The following is a 15,833-nucleotide window of genomic DNA, read 5'->3' on the forward strand; positions in this document are numbered from 1 at the left end:
TCCCGTGCCGGCCCAACACCCACCCTGGGCAGGCAGCCGGCAGCAGCAGGAAACCTGAAAGCACTCAGTGCTCCAACAGGCTCCACCGGCCCCTGCTCCTGCGAGGGGGCTCCACGACTGAGCTCCCGCTCTCCCTGAAGACCTGAAGATGTTTCAAATCACTTACAAGTGAGCCTGGCAGTCTTTTCTGGTCCTGGTTCCCCATTGTTCCCGTCCCTGCAGCTAGAGGGTCCCTCCTAATCAGGTGGCTTGAGTAGGGGATCTCATCGATTAGGGCGTCACATGACTTGCTGACACTTACAGAAATCACCATTGCAGGTTGTCAGACATCACCCACGGCCAACCACAGAAACTGCTGCTCTCCTGGGGCCCTAGACGCTGCCCTGCCTCCCCACAACTGAGCCTTGTAGGGCAGAGGAAGGAGGAGCACGTAGAGCGTTTACTGTGACTCTGAACCGCGTGCCCACTGACTCAGCCGCAGGCTCCAGGAGCAGGAGCTGGGAGGCCTGCGTGGCTCAGTGGTGAGGCTGGTCCCCTGACAGACAGTTATTCCAGCTCGACCTGGCCACCCTCAGCTTGAGCCATGGCCTCTGCAGGGCCTGGAATCACATGGATCCTTCCAAGAGCTAAAGAGCCTCTGGAGCCAGAATGGCCCCAGGAAGGAGGCACATGGGGACACCCTTGTTTGTCACTGATCTTCCCCTTTGCTCCCCTGGAAAAGAGTCTGGCTCTGGTATGTTGTCTCCTGCTGGAGGGCGTTTGGGGACGGCGATCCTGGGACTGAGCGTGTGTCGTCAGCCAGGACTGGGGCCTTGAGGGTTCCCTTTGCCATGTGCCTCCAATGGATCCTGTAAGAGCTCTCATCCTTCACTCCTTGGCAAGCTGCTGGGGCGAGAGTGGGGGGCCTCAAGCCCAGGGTAAAGTTCCCTCCTTGTGGACCTGGAGTTTCTCTTCAGCAGGCGTCCCAAGTGGCCCTCCAGCCTGAGTGCCCCGTGAGAAAGTGTGCTGTGTAAACAGGATGGCTGTTCCGACCCGGCCCTCCCCGGAGTAGAGGCCCTCGTGACAGGAGGCTCAACCGTGTGGAGAGGAAGCCTGGGAGCCCAGGTCCGTATAAATGGTGCTGTCCACCTCTCCACTCTGACCTGGAGGCTGAGTGCCACCCAGGCTCTGTTCGTGGGGGTGAGTTTAGCCCCATCCCCTAGGGGTCCCCCAGGACATGGGTTTCAGGCAGTGAAAACCAGCCCAGCAGCCACAGGGTTAACTGAGGGCCACGCTGGGAAGGAGGGGACCTTCCTGTGCACCACGGGGAGTTGCTCCCCGGAGGTGTAACTTGGGTGCAGGAAGCGGGGATTGCAAGTATCCTCGTGCTTTGCTGTGCTCCTTGACCAGGTCCTTTCCCACCAGGGACTAGGCAGGGCCTGCCAGGGGGAGAGAACAGCCTGCCAAGGAGAAGGGGACATCCCAGCAGGGGCGAGGGGAAGAGTGGGTGACCACCTTGGGGTGGCCAAGCCATGGGTCCTGGTCGTCTCTGTTCATCCTCAGGAATATGACCCCTTAGAACCTGAAAGGAGGGTAGCTGGGGGTGTGAGGGACAGACGGGGGTAGTGAGCAGCCACATCTTTCCTCCCAACAGCTTCGGAGGGACAAGTCGGGGTTATCTCAGGGCTTAGAAGTTCCGGCTGAAGTCAAGAGGGGTGAAGTGAGTTCCCCACGGTCACACAGTGAGGTACGAGCAGAGACTCCATCAGAATCAGGTCCTCTGACTCTCCAGAGCTCCTCGCTCTACTTCTCCTCCCTGCCCAGGTCCCACCGCCTCAAGCCAGAGGGATGGCGTCTGAGACCATGTCAGACACCAGATGATGCTGGGGGTTTCCAGGGACAGTCTGGATCTTCCCAGAGCTCCTGTCTGCACCAGCCCTGGCCCTCAGGCTCTGCCATATGCCTGAATCTGGACAAAGAACAGCAAAGGGAGACCGTGGCAAATACTTCCGATGGGCCAACGGCCCTTCCTTTCTGCAGGGGGAGCTGCTGGAGCAGGAGCCATGTTGCTGTGCTCGTTGACCCTCACCCTCATCTTGCTGGCGGTTTCTGGCACCAAGTGTGATGTGAAGGAATTTTGTGCTGCATGCTCTGGCGTCCCTGGCATTCCGGGGTCCCCTGGCCTGCCTGGCAGAGATGGGAGAGATGGTGTCAAAGGAGACCCTGGACCTCCAGGTACTGGATGGGAGACCCCCCTGCCTCAGCTGAGGGTCAGGGACCTGTTTTCAGAAGGTCCGTCTGTCCAGGGCTGGGTCCAAGGGTCAGCTAGATGGCGGGACATGGTGGGAGTTTCCTGGGGCCCTTAGACTGGAGCAGCCCTGGAGGGTCCATCCTCAGAGTGCCCATGGAGGGACAGGTGAGTCAGCCTGGCTGATCACAGGGGTCCCGTCACATCAGCTCCAGCCCAGTTGTGGGTGATAGGTACCATATATCCATGTCCTCCTCTCTCTGCAGGCCCCATTGGCCCCCCTGGAGGAATGCCAGGTTCCCCTGGCCATGATGGGCTGATTGGACCCCCTGGTCCCCCTGGAGAGCGTGGAGACAAGGGAGAGCCTGGCGAGAGGGGCCCTCCAGGTGAGCAGGATGGGGCAGGTGGGCAGTGGTGGCACAGGCACACTGCCCACATGGTCAGTTACAGGAGGGCTGATGGGGATCAGACAAAACCACAGAGGCCACCAAAGGGCATATGGCTCAGCCTAAATCAGCGAGTGTGAGGTGGAGGAGAGAAATCTGGGTCTGGGTAGGAGCCACAAGGCGGGGACTCATGGGCGTTGGAAGTGTTCATGCATCACAGCTGCTGGTGGGGATATAGGGCATCGGGTGTGGGAAACGGGACAGCACTGGGGGCATTCTGAAGGGTGTACGGGGTTATATGGACCAAGGATCCAGGCAGATGGTATGACTGGGAGCCCCACACGCAGAGGGAAACCCCGCAGCTTTGAGTAGTGGTCAAGATCCATCAGGAGAGTGCAGAGGGAAGCACGTTTGCCCTTGGTGGAGGGTGGGAGAGGGGACCCTGCCCAGAAACCACACAAACCCGCAAAAGTGGGTGGACGGAGCCATTAAAGGACATGGCAGGAAGGAAGAGCAGGCAGGGGGCTCAGAGTACACAGGGCTGCACAAAGGACAAGCATGTTGCTGTATGAAAACACACCCCCATGTCGTGGACCCTTATAGCTTGGGGCCTGGGCAGTGGGTGTGGACAGGCTTGCAGGGGGCATAATGCCTACTTGGCAGCACGAGGGGTCTTTGTTGGCTTGCCCCTCATCTTGGGTGGGGATCTCTCTTCAGGGCCTCCAGCTTATCCAGATGAGGAGCTCCAAACTACACTCCATGACATCAGACATCAAATCCTGCAGTTAATGGGTGGTAAGGGGGCCCCTGGGGCCTTCGAGGGTGGGGGTTCTGCCATAAGTTCCCCTCATCCTCAACACCAGACACCAGAACCTAGAAACTCGACAAACAGTTGTGGACACACAGGTCTTGGGGAAAAGAATGTTGCTTCCAATTCCTGAGGTTCTTGAATGGCCTGGAAGGGACAGAAGTAGACATGGGGAAGCAAGGTCTCTGCCTATGATGCTTTCTGTTGAGTCTCTGGAAACTGCACGGTTTCTGGCACATGATAAACAGTCAATAAGTAATGCTTAAATGGATGAATGAATGAATGAATGAATGAATAGAATGATGAGAGCTTAGAGGGGAATTTAGAAAGACTAGGATTGGAAGAGGGAGACAGAGGAAGACAGAGACAGAGGCAGAGATGAAGAGTTTGACGACAGCATAAAGGTAGAGAGCCCAAGTGAGGGACGGGGACTCAGAGACAAGGAGGTCAGTGGCTTGACTCCGGTTCCTCTGCTCTCAGCCCTCAGTTTGCAGGGGTCCATGCTGGCAGTTGGAGAGAAGGTCTTCTCCACCAATGGGCAGGTGGTCGATTTTGATGCCATTAGAGAGTCATGTGCCAGAGCTGGTGGCCGCATTGCCGTCCCGAAGAGTCTGGAGGAGAATGCGGCCATCGCAAGCCTCGTGACAAAGCACAACACTTACGCCTACCTGGGCCTGGAAGAGGGCCCCACCGCCGGAGACTTCTACTACCTGGATGGGGCCCCTGTGAATTACACCAACTGGTACCCAGGGGAGCCCAGGGGTCGTGGCAAAGAGAAGTGTGTGGAGATGTACACAGATGGGCAGTGGAATGACAGGAGCTGCCTGCAGTACAGACTGGCCATCTGTGAGTTTTGAGCAGATGCAGAGGCCACGGGATAGACAGGGCCCTGCCTTGCCTTTCAGCCTCCCTCCTGAGGATCCACCTGCTCTGTGAGATGCTGTAACTCCTTTACAACAAAATGTATTTGTGTCTCTTAGAGTTGGAGGTATTCTTAGCCCTTCCACACCCTGATGGGCCCTGACTCCTCCCCCATGATCACTAATCAGCCTGCCATTCCCCCTGGAGCGCCTTCTCGCACTGCATGCTAGGCAGCCACTCTAGCTTTGCCCTTTGGTGAGAGATGGAGACTTCCTTCTTACTCTGCTTGTCCAGTTCCTTCATTTATAGACAACGACAGTGAGGTCCTGGGATGGAAGGACCCTCCAAAATCACAGAGAAGGTGTCTGCTTCCGGGCCCCCTCTACTCTTTCTCTGCAGCCCACCACATGCTCAGCCTCGTCAAGATGTAGCAATTCTGGTCAAGCATAATAATAGAGACAGGCGGACTTCTAGGAAATTCCAAATGTGTGGACCTAAGGACACATTTGGGATTCTCTGGCAGTCTGGGGCCTCTGGGAGCACAGCTGGTCAGTCTTTCCATGAGGTCAGAGTGCCAGGTGGTGCCCCAGCACCGGGGAGGCCAACCCCGCCATAGTGGTTGTCATGTATTATCCAATTCCTTGAGTCTTGGGGTGCCAACTCAATGCCCTGGGCTAAAAGCAGCCAGCCTACGTCTCTAGGGAAGACCTCACCCCCACCCCAGACATAACACAAGAAACCTCCTGCTGTTGGGCATATCCCCACACCACGTCAGAGCTCAGTGAGGTGTCCACACCACTTACCATACCACTGACTATTTACTGAGCACAAACTATGTGCCAAGCACCTTGACAAGCACTTCCAATATATCTTACAAAATGTTATTTAATCTTTACACAATGTCGTGGGACCAACATTATTTCCCCATTTTTTATATCAGGTGACTGAAACTTAGAGATGTTAAGTGTTTTGTTTTATTACATGGAGCAAGTGGCAGAGGCTGGATTCAAATCCATCTACCTGGACCTGAAGCTCATGCTCATAACTGCCCCACCCTCTCGCTGAACAGAGATGATTTAAGCATAATAAATCATGAATATGTTAACATAAATTTCCATTGCTTTGGTTCAAGAGAGATCACATTTCTTTATGCTTATGAATCAAATTAACTCTGGCTCTGAGCTCCCACTTACCTGAAAAATGGGAAATTCAATCCCAGACTAGGCTTTCTTTGTTGGGTGGGAGGGGCAAACTTCTCTCCATCCTCAGGTTGTATGGGCAGATGGGGAACTACACAAAACATCTGGAAGAACATATGGGCATCAATGTTGATGGCTGGCATTAAGATAACTGCTGATCTAAGTCCATATGGTCCATTTGTGGGTGGTGATGTCATGCCTTCCTTTCCCCACTCAGCCACCTGGATGTTTTCCATGGCCCTCAGCTGATGGTATTCAGGGCTGTGTCCTAGACCTTTGTAAGCCACATCAGTCTTAGGTCTGCGTGGAGTGAGACCATGCCTCCACACCCCAGAGCTGAGTGGGAATCAGACCATGTCCCTACTTTCTTCAGAAGACAAACAAATGCACATCCCGTGTCCAGAAGAGCCCCTACTTTTCCCACCTTCACGTCTTAGAACATTCTCCTCATTGCATATACCTCTTTTCCTGGGCAAGAAGAGTTTCTAGATCAAAACCAACAAAACCAGATGGGAATGAGCAGAAATATTTCTCATTGTCACGTGAATGTTAATTTTTAATCTGGTCACCCTGCCACATGTGCTTAGGGCCTAGCTCATGAATTATTGAGTCTTCCCCCAAATTCAAAAAAGCAAGAAGGAAAAGCATATTTTCCAATTTTATAGATGAATAGTCTAAACCTCTGAAAACTGACGTCTTCTCATTTTTTGTTAGGTTTATTTTTACTTACGTTATGGTATTATTTGCTATTTTTACAATATTATTTTTATCACATTTGAAATCAATTATTCCTAGTTCATAAGAAAACTATTGATTTATTTTTTGTTGATCCTATATCTAACCATCTTTTGGGATTCTCATTTTCCCCCTAATATTTCTAATATAATTGATTCTCTTCTATTTTATAAATATATGATTGTATTTGCAAATGGCTGAAATTTTGCCTGTTCCTTATATTTATATTTATAGTATGTAATTCTTACCATTTTATAAGAGCTAGGAGTCCTATATGTTGTTGGAGATAGTCATATTGCCCCTTTTAGGGTTTGATGGACACCTTTTATCAAGGGAAAGAAGTTCTTTCTTTTTCTTCGTTTACTGAGATTCATTTTAATCATGAATGTGTATCAAACTTTATCAGATGGTTTTTGGGGGGCATTTCCTTTGGTCTGTTAACATCAAAGGGATGTCAAGTGTGGGTTGGGTCATTTCCCATTCCTGGGTACTGACATCTAGAGCCCACAGGTGAGACTGAGAGGCTCTAAGTACCTCATCTCTTAAGGTTGAAGAAATGCCCCAGGGACCCCACCATGGGACCTCCAAGGAGGGGGCTGCGTGACATGAATGGCTTAGTAATTCCCATCCCCTTGGTCAGTATAAGGAAGACTAAAGAAGAGAAAGGACCTGACCCATGTTGGGTGGCATCTGTACTCTTATAGTGAAAATTATCTCTCCTTCTCATCTCCCTGTGTCATGGTGGAGGGGACTGTCCTATCCTCCTAATCTTTGCAAGTAGGAATGCCCTAATTACTTCGCCTTCTCTGGTTCAGTCACCTATGGCAGGAATGGAGATTCTCTCGTGTTCAAAAATTGCTGCAGCACTGAACCAGCAGAGGTCCTGATCATGCTGAGGGATGGGGAGGTGGAGGAAGGCGAAAATAGAACTGTGAACAGGGGTGTTCCGGGGCAATGTGGATTTCCACCACTTGGATCGATTTTCCCAGGGGCTGTGTGAATGCTAATGTCACAGAAGCTAGCTGGGGTTTAAACCTACTCATGATCAGGTTGCTCCTTGGAACACAAGGATTTGAAGAACAAGAGACCATGAGTTGAACTGTCCACTGATGTGACATTGAGGGTAGGGAGCATGCAGCTGGACACTCTTACTGAGTTCCTTGTCTGAAAACCAGCTCCTGGGAGGAGCTGTCATTTGTAAATGGTCATCCAAAGGCACCCAACAACCAGTTTGGATGAGCTGAGAAGCAGCAGAGTCCCCGTTGACACGTGGTTCCTCCCATGAGCAGGTATTGCTCACCCTTGGCGGCATCATTCTCTTTACTCCCTCCCCACACACACTAAGAAATAAGAGATCAGCCTCTGCCCACGCTTCACTTCAAGAAGCCACCACACTATGGCCAGGGTGGTGATGACCCAGAGATGAAACTGAGATCTTACGACAAAACTGGAGGACAGTAATGATTTGTTTGGACCGTGTGTTAAACCTAGAAAGTTTGCACTGCAGGTGATTGGGAAGGTTCTGTATGAAGAATTCTGAGACCATGCATTAGTTTCAAGAACAAGGTGAGCTTCAAATTTCAGGATTGTACATCTCTGCACTGAGACTCAAACTTGTTACATATTAAATTAATGAGTCGCGTGAATTCATTGCTTGATGTTGAACCATCCTTGCATTCCTGGGATGTACTTCACTTGGTCTAATGGCTGATACTCTCATTAAACTGACTACGTGCCAGGCGCTATACTTGTGTTAATGCACGTAATCCTCATTATCCCTATTACGTAGATGGTATTATTATCCCCAACTTACAAATAAGAATATTGAGGCACATAGAGGTCAAAGTGATTTGCCAAAGGTCGTGCAGCCAGCTCATGGTAGAATTGGGCCATGAATACAGGAAGTCAGATTCCAGAGACTGTGCTGTTAACCACTAGCACATGGCTGGACTTTAATAGCCAGTTTTACTCCAGCCTTCTAGCTGGGTTCATGTCTGCTCCACATGACTTAACTATTCTGATGTTAGCAGCTACCAGGGACACATTCTTCCCATGATTGGAAAAAACAGGAAGAGACCGGGTTAAACCTGCAAGCACGTTTAAAGCTGCTGCTCCCTTCCTGCTCACAGTCACACGGCCAAACCTCAAAGGGGTGGGGCTTCACTCCACAAATTCTAGCGGGAGGCTCTGCAAAGTTCCATGGCAAAGGCCGTGGATATGTACTTTTTTGATAAGACGAAGTGAAAAGTCAGGAAGCATAATCTAAACTACTATGGTTATATTTGCCAAATTTATTATTTTTTTTTGCAAAGAACCAGTTTTTTATATTATTATTAGCTCTCCAATTATTTCCTTATTCTAGCTCACTAATTTCATTATTTAATTTTTAGTTATTGTTCATTATTTATGCTGTCTTTTTAAAAATATCCATTTAGGGTCTGGTCCCGTGACGGAGTGGTTAGCTCTTGAGCTCTGCTTTGGTGGCCCAGGGTTTCACCGGTTCGGATCCTGGGCATGGACATGGCACCGCTCATCAGGCCATGCTGAGGTGGCGTCCCACATGCCACAACTAGAAGGACCTGCAGCTAGAATATACAACTACCTACCAGGAGGTTTTGGGGAGAAGAAGAAGAAAAAAAAGAAGAAGAAGATTGGCAACAAGTGTTAGCTCAGATGCCAATTTTAAGAAAAATAAGTCCATTTATCTGTTGTGTAGACTTGACAGCCCCTGGAAGACTATTTTTGAGGCTTGCTGTGTCAGTCAGCTTTCACTCTGCTTATTTCCTACTGTGTCTGGTAGTTTTTATAGGGTGAACTCAAATTTACCTGGTCTCCACCTGAGGAAGCCCTGAGGAGCCTGGGCTAAGGGTGGGGTCCCCCACTGCCTTTACATCCCCGTGATGCACAAGGTTGTGATGAGCCGGGACATTTGAAAAATAATTTTTCATCTTGGTGTAAATAGCAAAATTTGATAATAATAATCATAGCAAGATCATAATAATAATAGCCTCCATTCAAGCCCGAGGTCTATGGGAGGACAGGCATGAATACACGTCCTCAAAGGAGGATGTTTTCCCCACCAGAGTCAAGGCTTTCTTATTGTCCCTTTGCTCATGGTGCACATTTCTCACTCGTCCTGCCTTATCCTCGGCCCTCCTCCCCAAGCCACCTTCCCCTAAGACTGTAGCACGTGTAGGTTCCTGGTTTTATGTAAATCTCTCAGTTTCAAATCTGCACCTTTCTGGGAGGTCTGCCCATTTGCTGTGTGGGTTGAAATGTTCCTTGCCCTCTGAGCCTATGGGCCCTTCAAAGTTGTGTCAATGCCGTCAGTAAACACAGCTCTGAGAGGGGTCTTCTTTGCAATGGCCCCTCTTGGTGCCCGGCAGGCTCCTCTATAGCAGGAACCTGGGAGGGCTGCTGAACAGGGCATGGTGACTTGAGTACACAAGGCTGATGACCCTTGAGAAGCCAAAACGCCAATCGCCAGGCAGAGCCAAAGGGAAGTGGCCTGGCCCCGCTCCCCACCAGGATAAAGCAGGCCTCTTGAGTTGTTTGGTGAGGCTAAATGTTCCACAGAGTGAGTGCGAGTTTGAAATCAAAGGTCACGTCAGGGACTTGAAAAGGGCCACTCGATCAGGCTCTGGAGATAAGAGCTGGACACTCCTGGGAACCCAGGTGTGGAGCAGCCGTGGGTTGTCTGGTGTCCTCCCCTGCTTGTGGCCTCTCTTCTCTCCTCCCTCTCTCGTTGCATCCTTCCTGCATGCCCAGCCCTGCACTGCACCTCTGGAGATGAGGGGAATCCAACATGACTCCTGTCCTAGGAAAGCAAAAACACGGGGAAAGTGGGCATGGTCGGCAGCTCCAGATGGCGAGAGGTGGAGAGGGCTGCTCCGAGGGCGTGACGCTGGAGGACTCATTCATTCTGTAAATGTTTATTGACCATTGACTGTTTCCAAGCACTCTTCTAGGTGAAGCACGACAACCGGGAACAAGACCCCTGTTCTGATGAAGTTCCTGTTCTACCGGAGTGGGGCGGTCAAAAAGTATGCAACCAAACAGATAAGAGAACTTTCCACAGAGATAAATTATAGGCAGAGAACTGAAACAGAGGATTGCAATTTCGTGATAGAGCAGCTACTTAAAATTAACCTGGGTTAGGGAAAGCCCTTCCTCCAGAGATAATACTTAAGCTAAAGTCTGAATGACAATTACACAAACAATTATGCAAGGACAGAGGGAAGTTTTCTGGGCAGGAACAGCTCGTGCAAATGTTCACACTCAGCTTGGAATTTAAGTTATCTACAAATTCCTCTTCCCCTTATGCCTAGTCCTGTGTCATTCCCAAAGAAGACACTGGATAAATGTTCCGCATGAGAGATGAGTGACAAGGTGACTCAGTGTTGTAGGCCTTTAATCTCTTCTCCACCCACCCCTACCCCCAAATAAACTAAACACTGAGGAGGGGTGAGCTAGTCAGAGCGACTGATACAGAGGGATGTGCCCCTGCGTGTGTGTGTGTGAGTGTGCATGACTGTGTGTTTGTTGGTAGAATGTCCACGTGTGTCTCTTACAGAAGTAAATATCTGGAGGGAACTATCCTGAGAATCCGTGATCCTAGAGGATCAGAGGTGGCCGAGCTGTAAAGACGCATGTGTGGGAGGGGGCAGGAGAAGGGAAGTTCAAGCAGAAAGCTGCCAGCGCTGTGTTGGAGACCTCGCCAGCAGCCCCGGAGAACTGCCCAGAATAGAGCAGTTCTAAGGATGGTTGTTCATTAACCTGGGGTTGAAGGCCAGTCCAGCACTGTCCCTGGTCAGCAGGCTAATTGGGCCTGACTTTGCTGAGGCATCTGCCAGAGGCCTGGGCTGGAGGACCAGCTTACCTGCCACAGCCTCTGAGCCTGGGGAGGCCCTAGTAAGTCATTTCTGGAGGACAGAGGTGGGGGCCTGGGCCAAGAGTCTGGCCACTTGACTTGATCCTGGTGAGATCCAGGCAGGGGCCTTGGTAGTGTTCTCAGGCCCACTCCGGGCCTCTCTTCCTCTGACCTGGGGCATTTGTGTCTTTCCTGGATCCACTTGACCATCTGCAGACTGAAGGGTGGTCTTTTCAGCAAACGGAAGAACGGAAGTGAGGTGTGTATGCTGGCAGCTTGCTTTAGCCCTGTCACAAAACAGAGACTTTACGCAAGATGATTGACAGGCTTTTGGGGAAACAGCTGTGGTTCTGCGGGTAGTTGGGGCCCAGAGTTTAAAACAGGAGATTTTTATGTGAAATGAGAGAATGGATCTTGTAAACCGGGTCCTGCTCTGAAATGGGTCTTGTGGGGCCTCACGTCACCTGCTATGGTTAGAATCTAGCTCTGGGGGGCTGGCCCCGTGACTGAGTGGTTAAGTTCGCACGCTCCGCTGCAGGCGGCCCAGTGTTTCATTGGTTCGAATCCTGGGCGCGGACATGGCACTGCTCATCAAGCCATGCTGAGGCGGCATCCCACATGCCACAACTAGAAGGACCCACAACGAAGAACATACAACTATGTCCCGGGGGGCTTTGGGGAGACAAAGGAAAAAAAAAAAAGAATGTAGCTCTGGGACCCACAGGATGGGGAAGAGGGGGGAAACTGAGGCTCCCTTGGCCCTCAAGGAGGGGAGGTGAGAAAGAGGAGCCAAAGATCATCCAGGCATGAACCCTCTTTGCCTTTGTGCCAGGCCACCAGGAACAAAGCTGGTTTGTCGTTTCCAGACCCTGTGGGCTCTCATGCGCCCACTAAACCCATAGCACGGGGCACTGGGGGCCCAGGGAAAATGGCCCTGTTACGTTCCTCTCGCCCCTTCCTTTGTGCTAGCACTGATGTGACTCTAACACTTTTCCCTGGTCTGTCCCCTGGCAGCCTGGGGGTAACTCAGAGCCAAGGGCTGTGACAGTCCCCTCTGTGTGGCTGCTCTGCACAGGCCCGGCACGCTGGAGGCCGTAGCGAACACTGGCTAAACAAGATGAGATCACTCTCTTGACTTTCTCCACTCTAAGGTCAGGACCATGTTCCCGTTTTCAGCACTTCCTGTCCTTCTTCTGTGGGTGGTGACAGCGTCCGGCTCAGGAAAAACAGCCTGTGAGGATGCCCAGAAGACCTGTTCCGTGATCACCTGTGGCATCCCGGTCACCAACGGCACCCCGGGCAGAGACGGGCGAGATGGAGCCAAGGGAGAAAAGGGAGAGCCAGGTACGAGACGGGCCGCTCTGCCTTCTCAAGACCCCACCCAGGGGGAGACTCTTCCCTGGGAAGGTCCAGCACAGAGGCGTGAGGGGTCACCTTCGCTGCGGAGGACAACAACTCACTCAGAACCGCTCCTGTGAAAGGTCGTTCTCCCCAGAAGAAAGATGCCTCTCGGCTCCTCCAGATCCCGCATGTCCACCCAGGGACTGGAAATGTGTGCTTGTCTGTGGAGAGGGGTGTCCTGCCTGCTCAGGGAGCCGGCCCTCGGCGCAGGCTGCCCCGGGGACGCAGGGACAGCTTCCCTCTTTGGCCATCACACATTCACTGATGGTTTCCTGAGCTCAGTGTGAATTGAGTAGTGGGCTTTTGGAGAAAGAGAATGAGTGACAGCTACGGGGTCACCTTTCCTTTGTCTTCCAACAGGACAAGGGCCCAGAGGCCTGCAGGGCCCTCCAGGGAAGCTGGGACCTCCGGGAAATACAGGGGTTCCTGGGCCGCCAGGAGCAAAGGGCCAGAAAGGGGATCGTGGAGACAGTTCAGGTAAGGAGCTTAGCTGGCATCGTGGTGCTGGGAACCTGAGGGCCAGGTGACATGTGCACCTTCTCCTGCTGCCTCCCTGGCAGGGGCTCAGCTCTGCTGCCTGACCCGGCACCCGCCTTCCTCCTCCGCGTTCCCGGGACCAGAGGGTTCCCACTAGCGCCTGAGCACAGACTTCCAACCCCGCCGGGCGCCCCCAGCAGGCCCTGCAGGAGACGGGCCTGGCTCTCCAGCCGACGGGGTCCACAGGCTGCAGAGGAGGAAACGGGTCCTCTGAGTGTTGGGTTCACGTCTATTGTCACCAGAGTGGCCTGAAAATGCTCTGCTTCACGGGATCCCTAGACGATGGGAAACATCACAGCAACTGGGTTCAGAGTAAAATAAAGTAATTTCAGTAACAACGAAAGAAAAACGATCACCTCTTGTTAATATTTATCTACTAGCCCATCAAAATTATAAAAGTATGAAAAAGCTTGCCTAAAATAAGAAACGAAAGAGAATGATTAAGAAAAATTTTCACAAAAGGAGAATAATGAGTTGGGCCTTTTATAATAAATAATTATAAAATTGCAATATTTAAGCAGTGTGTGAAAAAAAAATCCAGAGGTGTAATTTACAAGTTATTATTATTAGCATTAGTTCCAGAGTTATAGTTTACGAGAGTTACTTAAAGTGGATCTGGGAAGGTGGGAGTACAGTTTTTTTCCCTGTTGCTTCTTTTTGTTTTCTTATTTTTCTGTAATAAGCATACTTTTTAGTAAGATGTATATATATATATATTTCTGTTTTTTGCAAAATACTCTGCTCTCCAACTTTAGGTCTTCTCAATAAATACGTACCCTTCCCCCTATTGCTTTGCAGTTGCTGAGTCTAAGCTGGCGAACTTAGAGCAAGAACTAAGGACCCTGAAATCAGAACTGGACCACATCAAAAAGTGTAAGCTTTTTTCCTGCCCCCGGTGTGTTCTTGGCTCTCCTTTTTCTTCATAGTGCTGTAGGTTTGGGGGAGGGTAGAAGAGAACCAGCATTTTTGAACACATTATACACCAGGGCCTGAGCTAGGCAGGCATTTTCTCATTACATGGTTTCATTCAGTCCTCCCACCAACCGTATTTGGGGGGATTATACCCATTTTATTTACAGGTGAGAAAAAATAGATCCAGGAGCGCAGGTGATTCATTCAACGTCACACAGCTAGGAAGCAGCACAGGAGGGTTGCACGGAGTCTGCCAGCTCCAGAATCTCTGCGCCTTTCTCAGCAGCCAATGTTCTCAGATGGCTGTCCACGCCTCTCCCTCATCCAGGAGCCCAAGCCGGGCAGTGGGGCCCAAGCGCGTTTCCCTATGTCCACCTGCACTGGGACAGTTTTTAACAGACATTTGTCTCAAGGCTGGGATTCCAGGAGAGTCCAGGCTTTCGGCCAGGCACTTGCTCTGCAGTGGAGGAGCACTTCCTCGCTGGGATCTGATCCGAGGAGGTGGAGCATGGGCCCTTTTCCAGAGTCCTGAGCTCCCAGAGAAGGGCTTCTTCACCTGCTGTCCTGGGCTGGGCTCCAAGCCACGCCAACCTCACCCACCCTTTGTGATTTCAGTGCAATTCTTCTCCTTGGGCAAAAAGTCTGGGACGAAGCTCTATGTGACCAACGGTGAAAAGATGCCTTTTTCCAAAGTGAAGGCTCTGTGTGCCGAGCTCCGGGCCTTCGTGGCCACCCCTAAGAATGCCGAGGAGAACAAAGCCATCCAGAATGTGGCCAATGGCGTTGCCTTCCTGGGCATCACAGACGAGAGTACTGAAGGGAAGTTTGAGTATGTGACAGGAGGGAGGCTGGCCTACAGCAACTGGAAGAGCAACGAGCCCAACAACCACAGCTGGGGGGAGGACTGTGTGGTCCTCCTGCAGGATGGCTTGTGGAATGACATCGCCTGCTCTTCCTCCTTCACAGCGGTCTGTGAATTCCCAGCCTGAAGAGGCGGGTTCCTCAGCCCCCTCCCCGGGGCCCTGCAGCGCTCTCTGCTGCTCTGAAAGAGAATCCAATGCCAGTATTCCCACACCTGGTGTTGGCTCGTTCCTTCACGGGGATGGGAGGAAAACGAAGGGAATGTGTTTGCTTGTGGGGTGAGAAGTGGAGAGAGGCTGACAGTGGGGCGTGAGGGTTTCTGGTCCAGTCGTGGCAAAGGACGCCGTCTGTCCTGCCTAAGAGCACAGCGTTGGGTCAGAGTCAGCCATGGAAAGGGCGCAGTTACACCCTCTGCTCTTACCTCGAGGACACTGCTGCCCCCTGGAGGACCAGTGCAGGGCCACATCCGCGTCAGCGTGGGCAGTAGATCTCAGCCTCTGATTGATCCAATTCCTTTTTCTCCAAGAGTTGCCACTACTTGATGCCAAACTCTCCTGCCTTAAGTTCTTTCCCATGGCCAGAACCATGTCACAGCCCAGGGCTAGTCACTAGGGTGATCTTGAGGACAAAAGGCATCCTTTTACTCCTGAATACTTTCAGGAGACTAGTTTGATATGGTGGCACATACTGGCCTCATGGGAGGGAGCAATCGGCAGGCAGGCCGGGTCCCTCTCCGCAGGGCATCATCAGCCTCAGTGCCCCCGTGTTCAGCATCCCCTTCCTTCTGTGACATCCTCGTCCAATTATAGGTCAATGGCTCATTATTAATAGAGACAAGAGGCAAAACTCCCCAAAGGTGAGTTTCATACCCTGTGGGTCAAATTACGCGGTGTCATCTAGTCAGCAAATAAATCCTCCCCTGAATCGGATTCTGATGAACCGGATTATGATGCTCCTTTGGCCACAATCCTGCTCTGGCCGTGGAGGTTTTTCAGCAATAACAAGGCAGGGGGGGCCGAGACTATATAGAATCCCC

General features: G+C 51.4%; 2 protein-coding genes across 6 annotated transcripts; both read left to right on the plus strand.

The window, feature by feature from the left end:
• Nucleotides 1-889: 889 nt before the first annotated feature.
• Nucleotides 890-5,393, plus strand: LOC103567059 (pulmonary surfactant-associated protein A). Of its 4 annotated transcripts, none has more exons than XM_008543647.2 (6): nucleotides 1,025-1,179; nucleotides 1,634-1,726; nucleotides 2,020-2,214; nucleotides 2,494-2,613; nucleotides 3,331-3,408; nucleotides 3,902-5,393. In XM_008543647.2, the coding sequence occupies exons 3-6, from the start codon at nucleotides 2,043-2,045 to the stop codon at nucleotides 4,276-4,278; spliced, it is 747 nt and encodes a 248-aa protein (XP_008541869.1). In that variant the 5' UTR covers nucleotides 1,025-1,179; nucleotides 1,634-1,726; nucleotides 2,020-2,042; the 3' UTR covers nucleotides 4,279-5,393. The 4 variants fall into 4 exon arrangements, with proteins under 4 accessions (XP_070473097.1, XP_008541869.1, XP_070473078.1 ...); XM_070616975.1 differs by having other exon boundaries at nucleotides 1,083-1,179; nucleotides 1,804-2,214; XM_070616996.1 differs by lacking the exon at nucleotides 1,634-1,726 and having other exon boundaries at nucleotides 890-1,179.
• A 5,619-nt stretch (nucleotides 5,394-11,012) lies between these two features.
• LOC103567060 (mannose-binding protein A-like) lies at nucleotides 11,013-15,008 on the plus strand. Of its 2 annotated transcripts, none has more exons than XM_008543648.2 (5): nucleotides 11,013-11,345; nucleotides 12,238-12,430; nucleotides 12,848-12,964; nucleotides 13,823-13,897; nucleotides 14,552-15,008. In XM_008543648.2, exons 2-5 carry the CDS (start codon nucleotides 12,247-12,249, stop codon nucleotides 14,923-14,925), a joined length of 750 nt encoding a protein of 249 aa, XP_008541870.2. In that variant the 5' UTR covers nucleotides 11,013-11,345; nucleotides 12,238-12,246; the 3' UTR covers nucleotides 14,926-15,008. The 2 variants fall into 2 exon arrangements, with proteins under 2 accessions (XP_008541870.2, XP_008541871.2); XM_008543649.2 differs by having other exon boundaries at nucleotides 11,020-11,127.
• The last annotated feature ends 825 nt before the right edge of the window (nucleotides 15,009-15,833 follow it).

The sequence above is a fragment of the Equus przewalskii genome, chromosome 1, assembly GCF_037783145.1.
Source record: "Equus przewalskii isolate Varuska chromosome 1, EquPr2, whole genome shotgun sequence".
Classification (NCBI taxonomy): Eukaryota; Metazoa; Chordata; class Mammalia; order Perissodactyla; family Equidae; genus Equus; species Equus przewalskii.

Coding starts and splice junctions, on each gene's coding strand:
- LOC103567059 (XM_070616977.1), top strand. CDS start 1,992: ATGGGCCAACGGCCCTTCCTTTCTGCAGGGGGAGCTGCTGGAGCAGGA. Junction 2,614..3,330: donor TGGCGAGAGGGGCCCTCCAG/GTGAGCAGGATG, acceptor ATCTCTCTTCAG/GGCCTCCAGCTTATCCAGAT. Junction 3,409..3,901: donor AATCCTGCAGTTAATGGGTG/GTAAGGGGGCCC, acceptor CTCTGCTCTCAG/CCCTCAGTTTGCAGGGGTCC.
- LOC103567060 (XM_008543648.2), top strand. CDS start 12,247: ATGTTCCCGTTTTCAGCACTTCCTGTCCTTCTTCTGTGGGTGGTGACA. Junction 12,431..12,847: donor GGGAGAAAAGGGAGAGCCAG/GTACGAGACGGG, acceptor GTCTTCCAACAG/GACAAGGGCCCAGAGGCCTG. Junction 13,898..14,551: donor ACTGGACCACATCAAAAAGT/GTAAGCTTTTTT, acceptor TTGTGATTTCAG/TGCAATTCTTCTCCTTGGGC.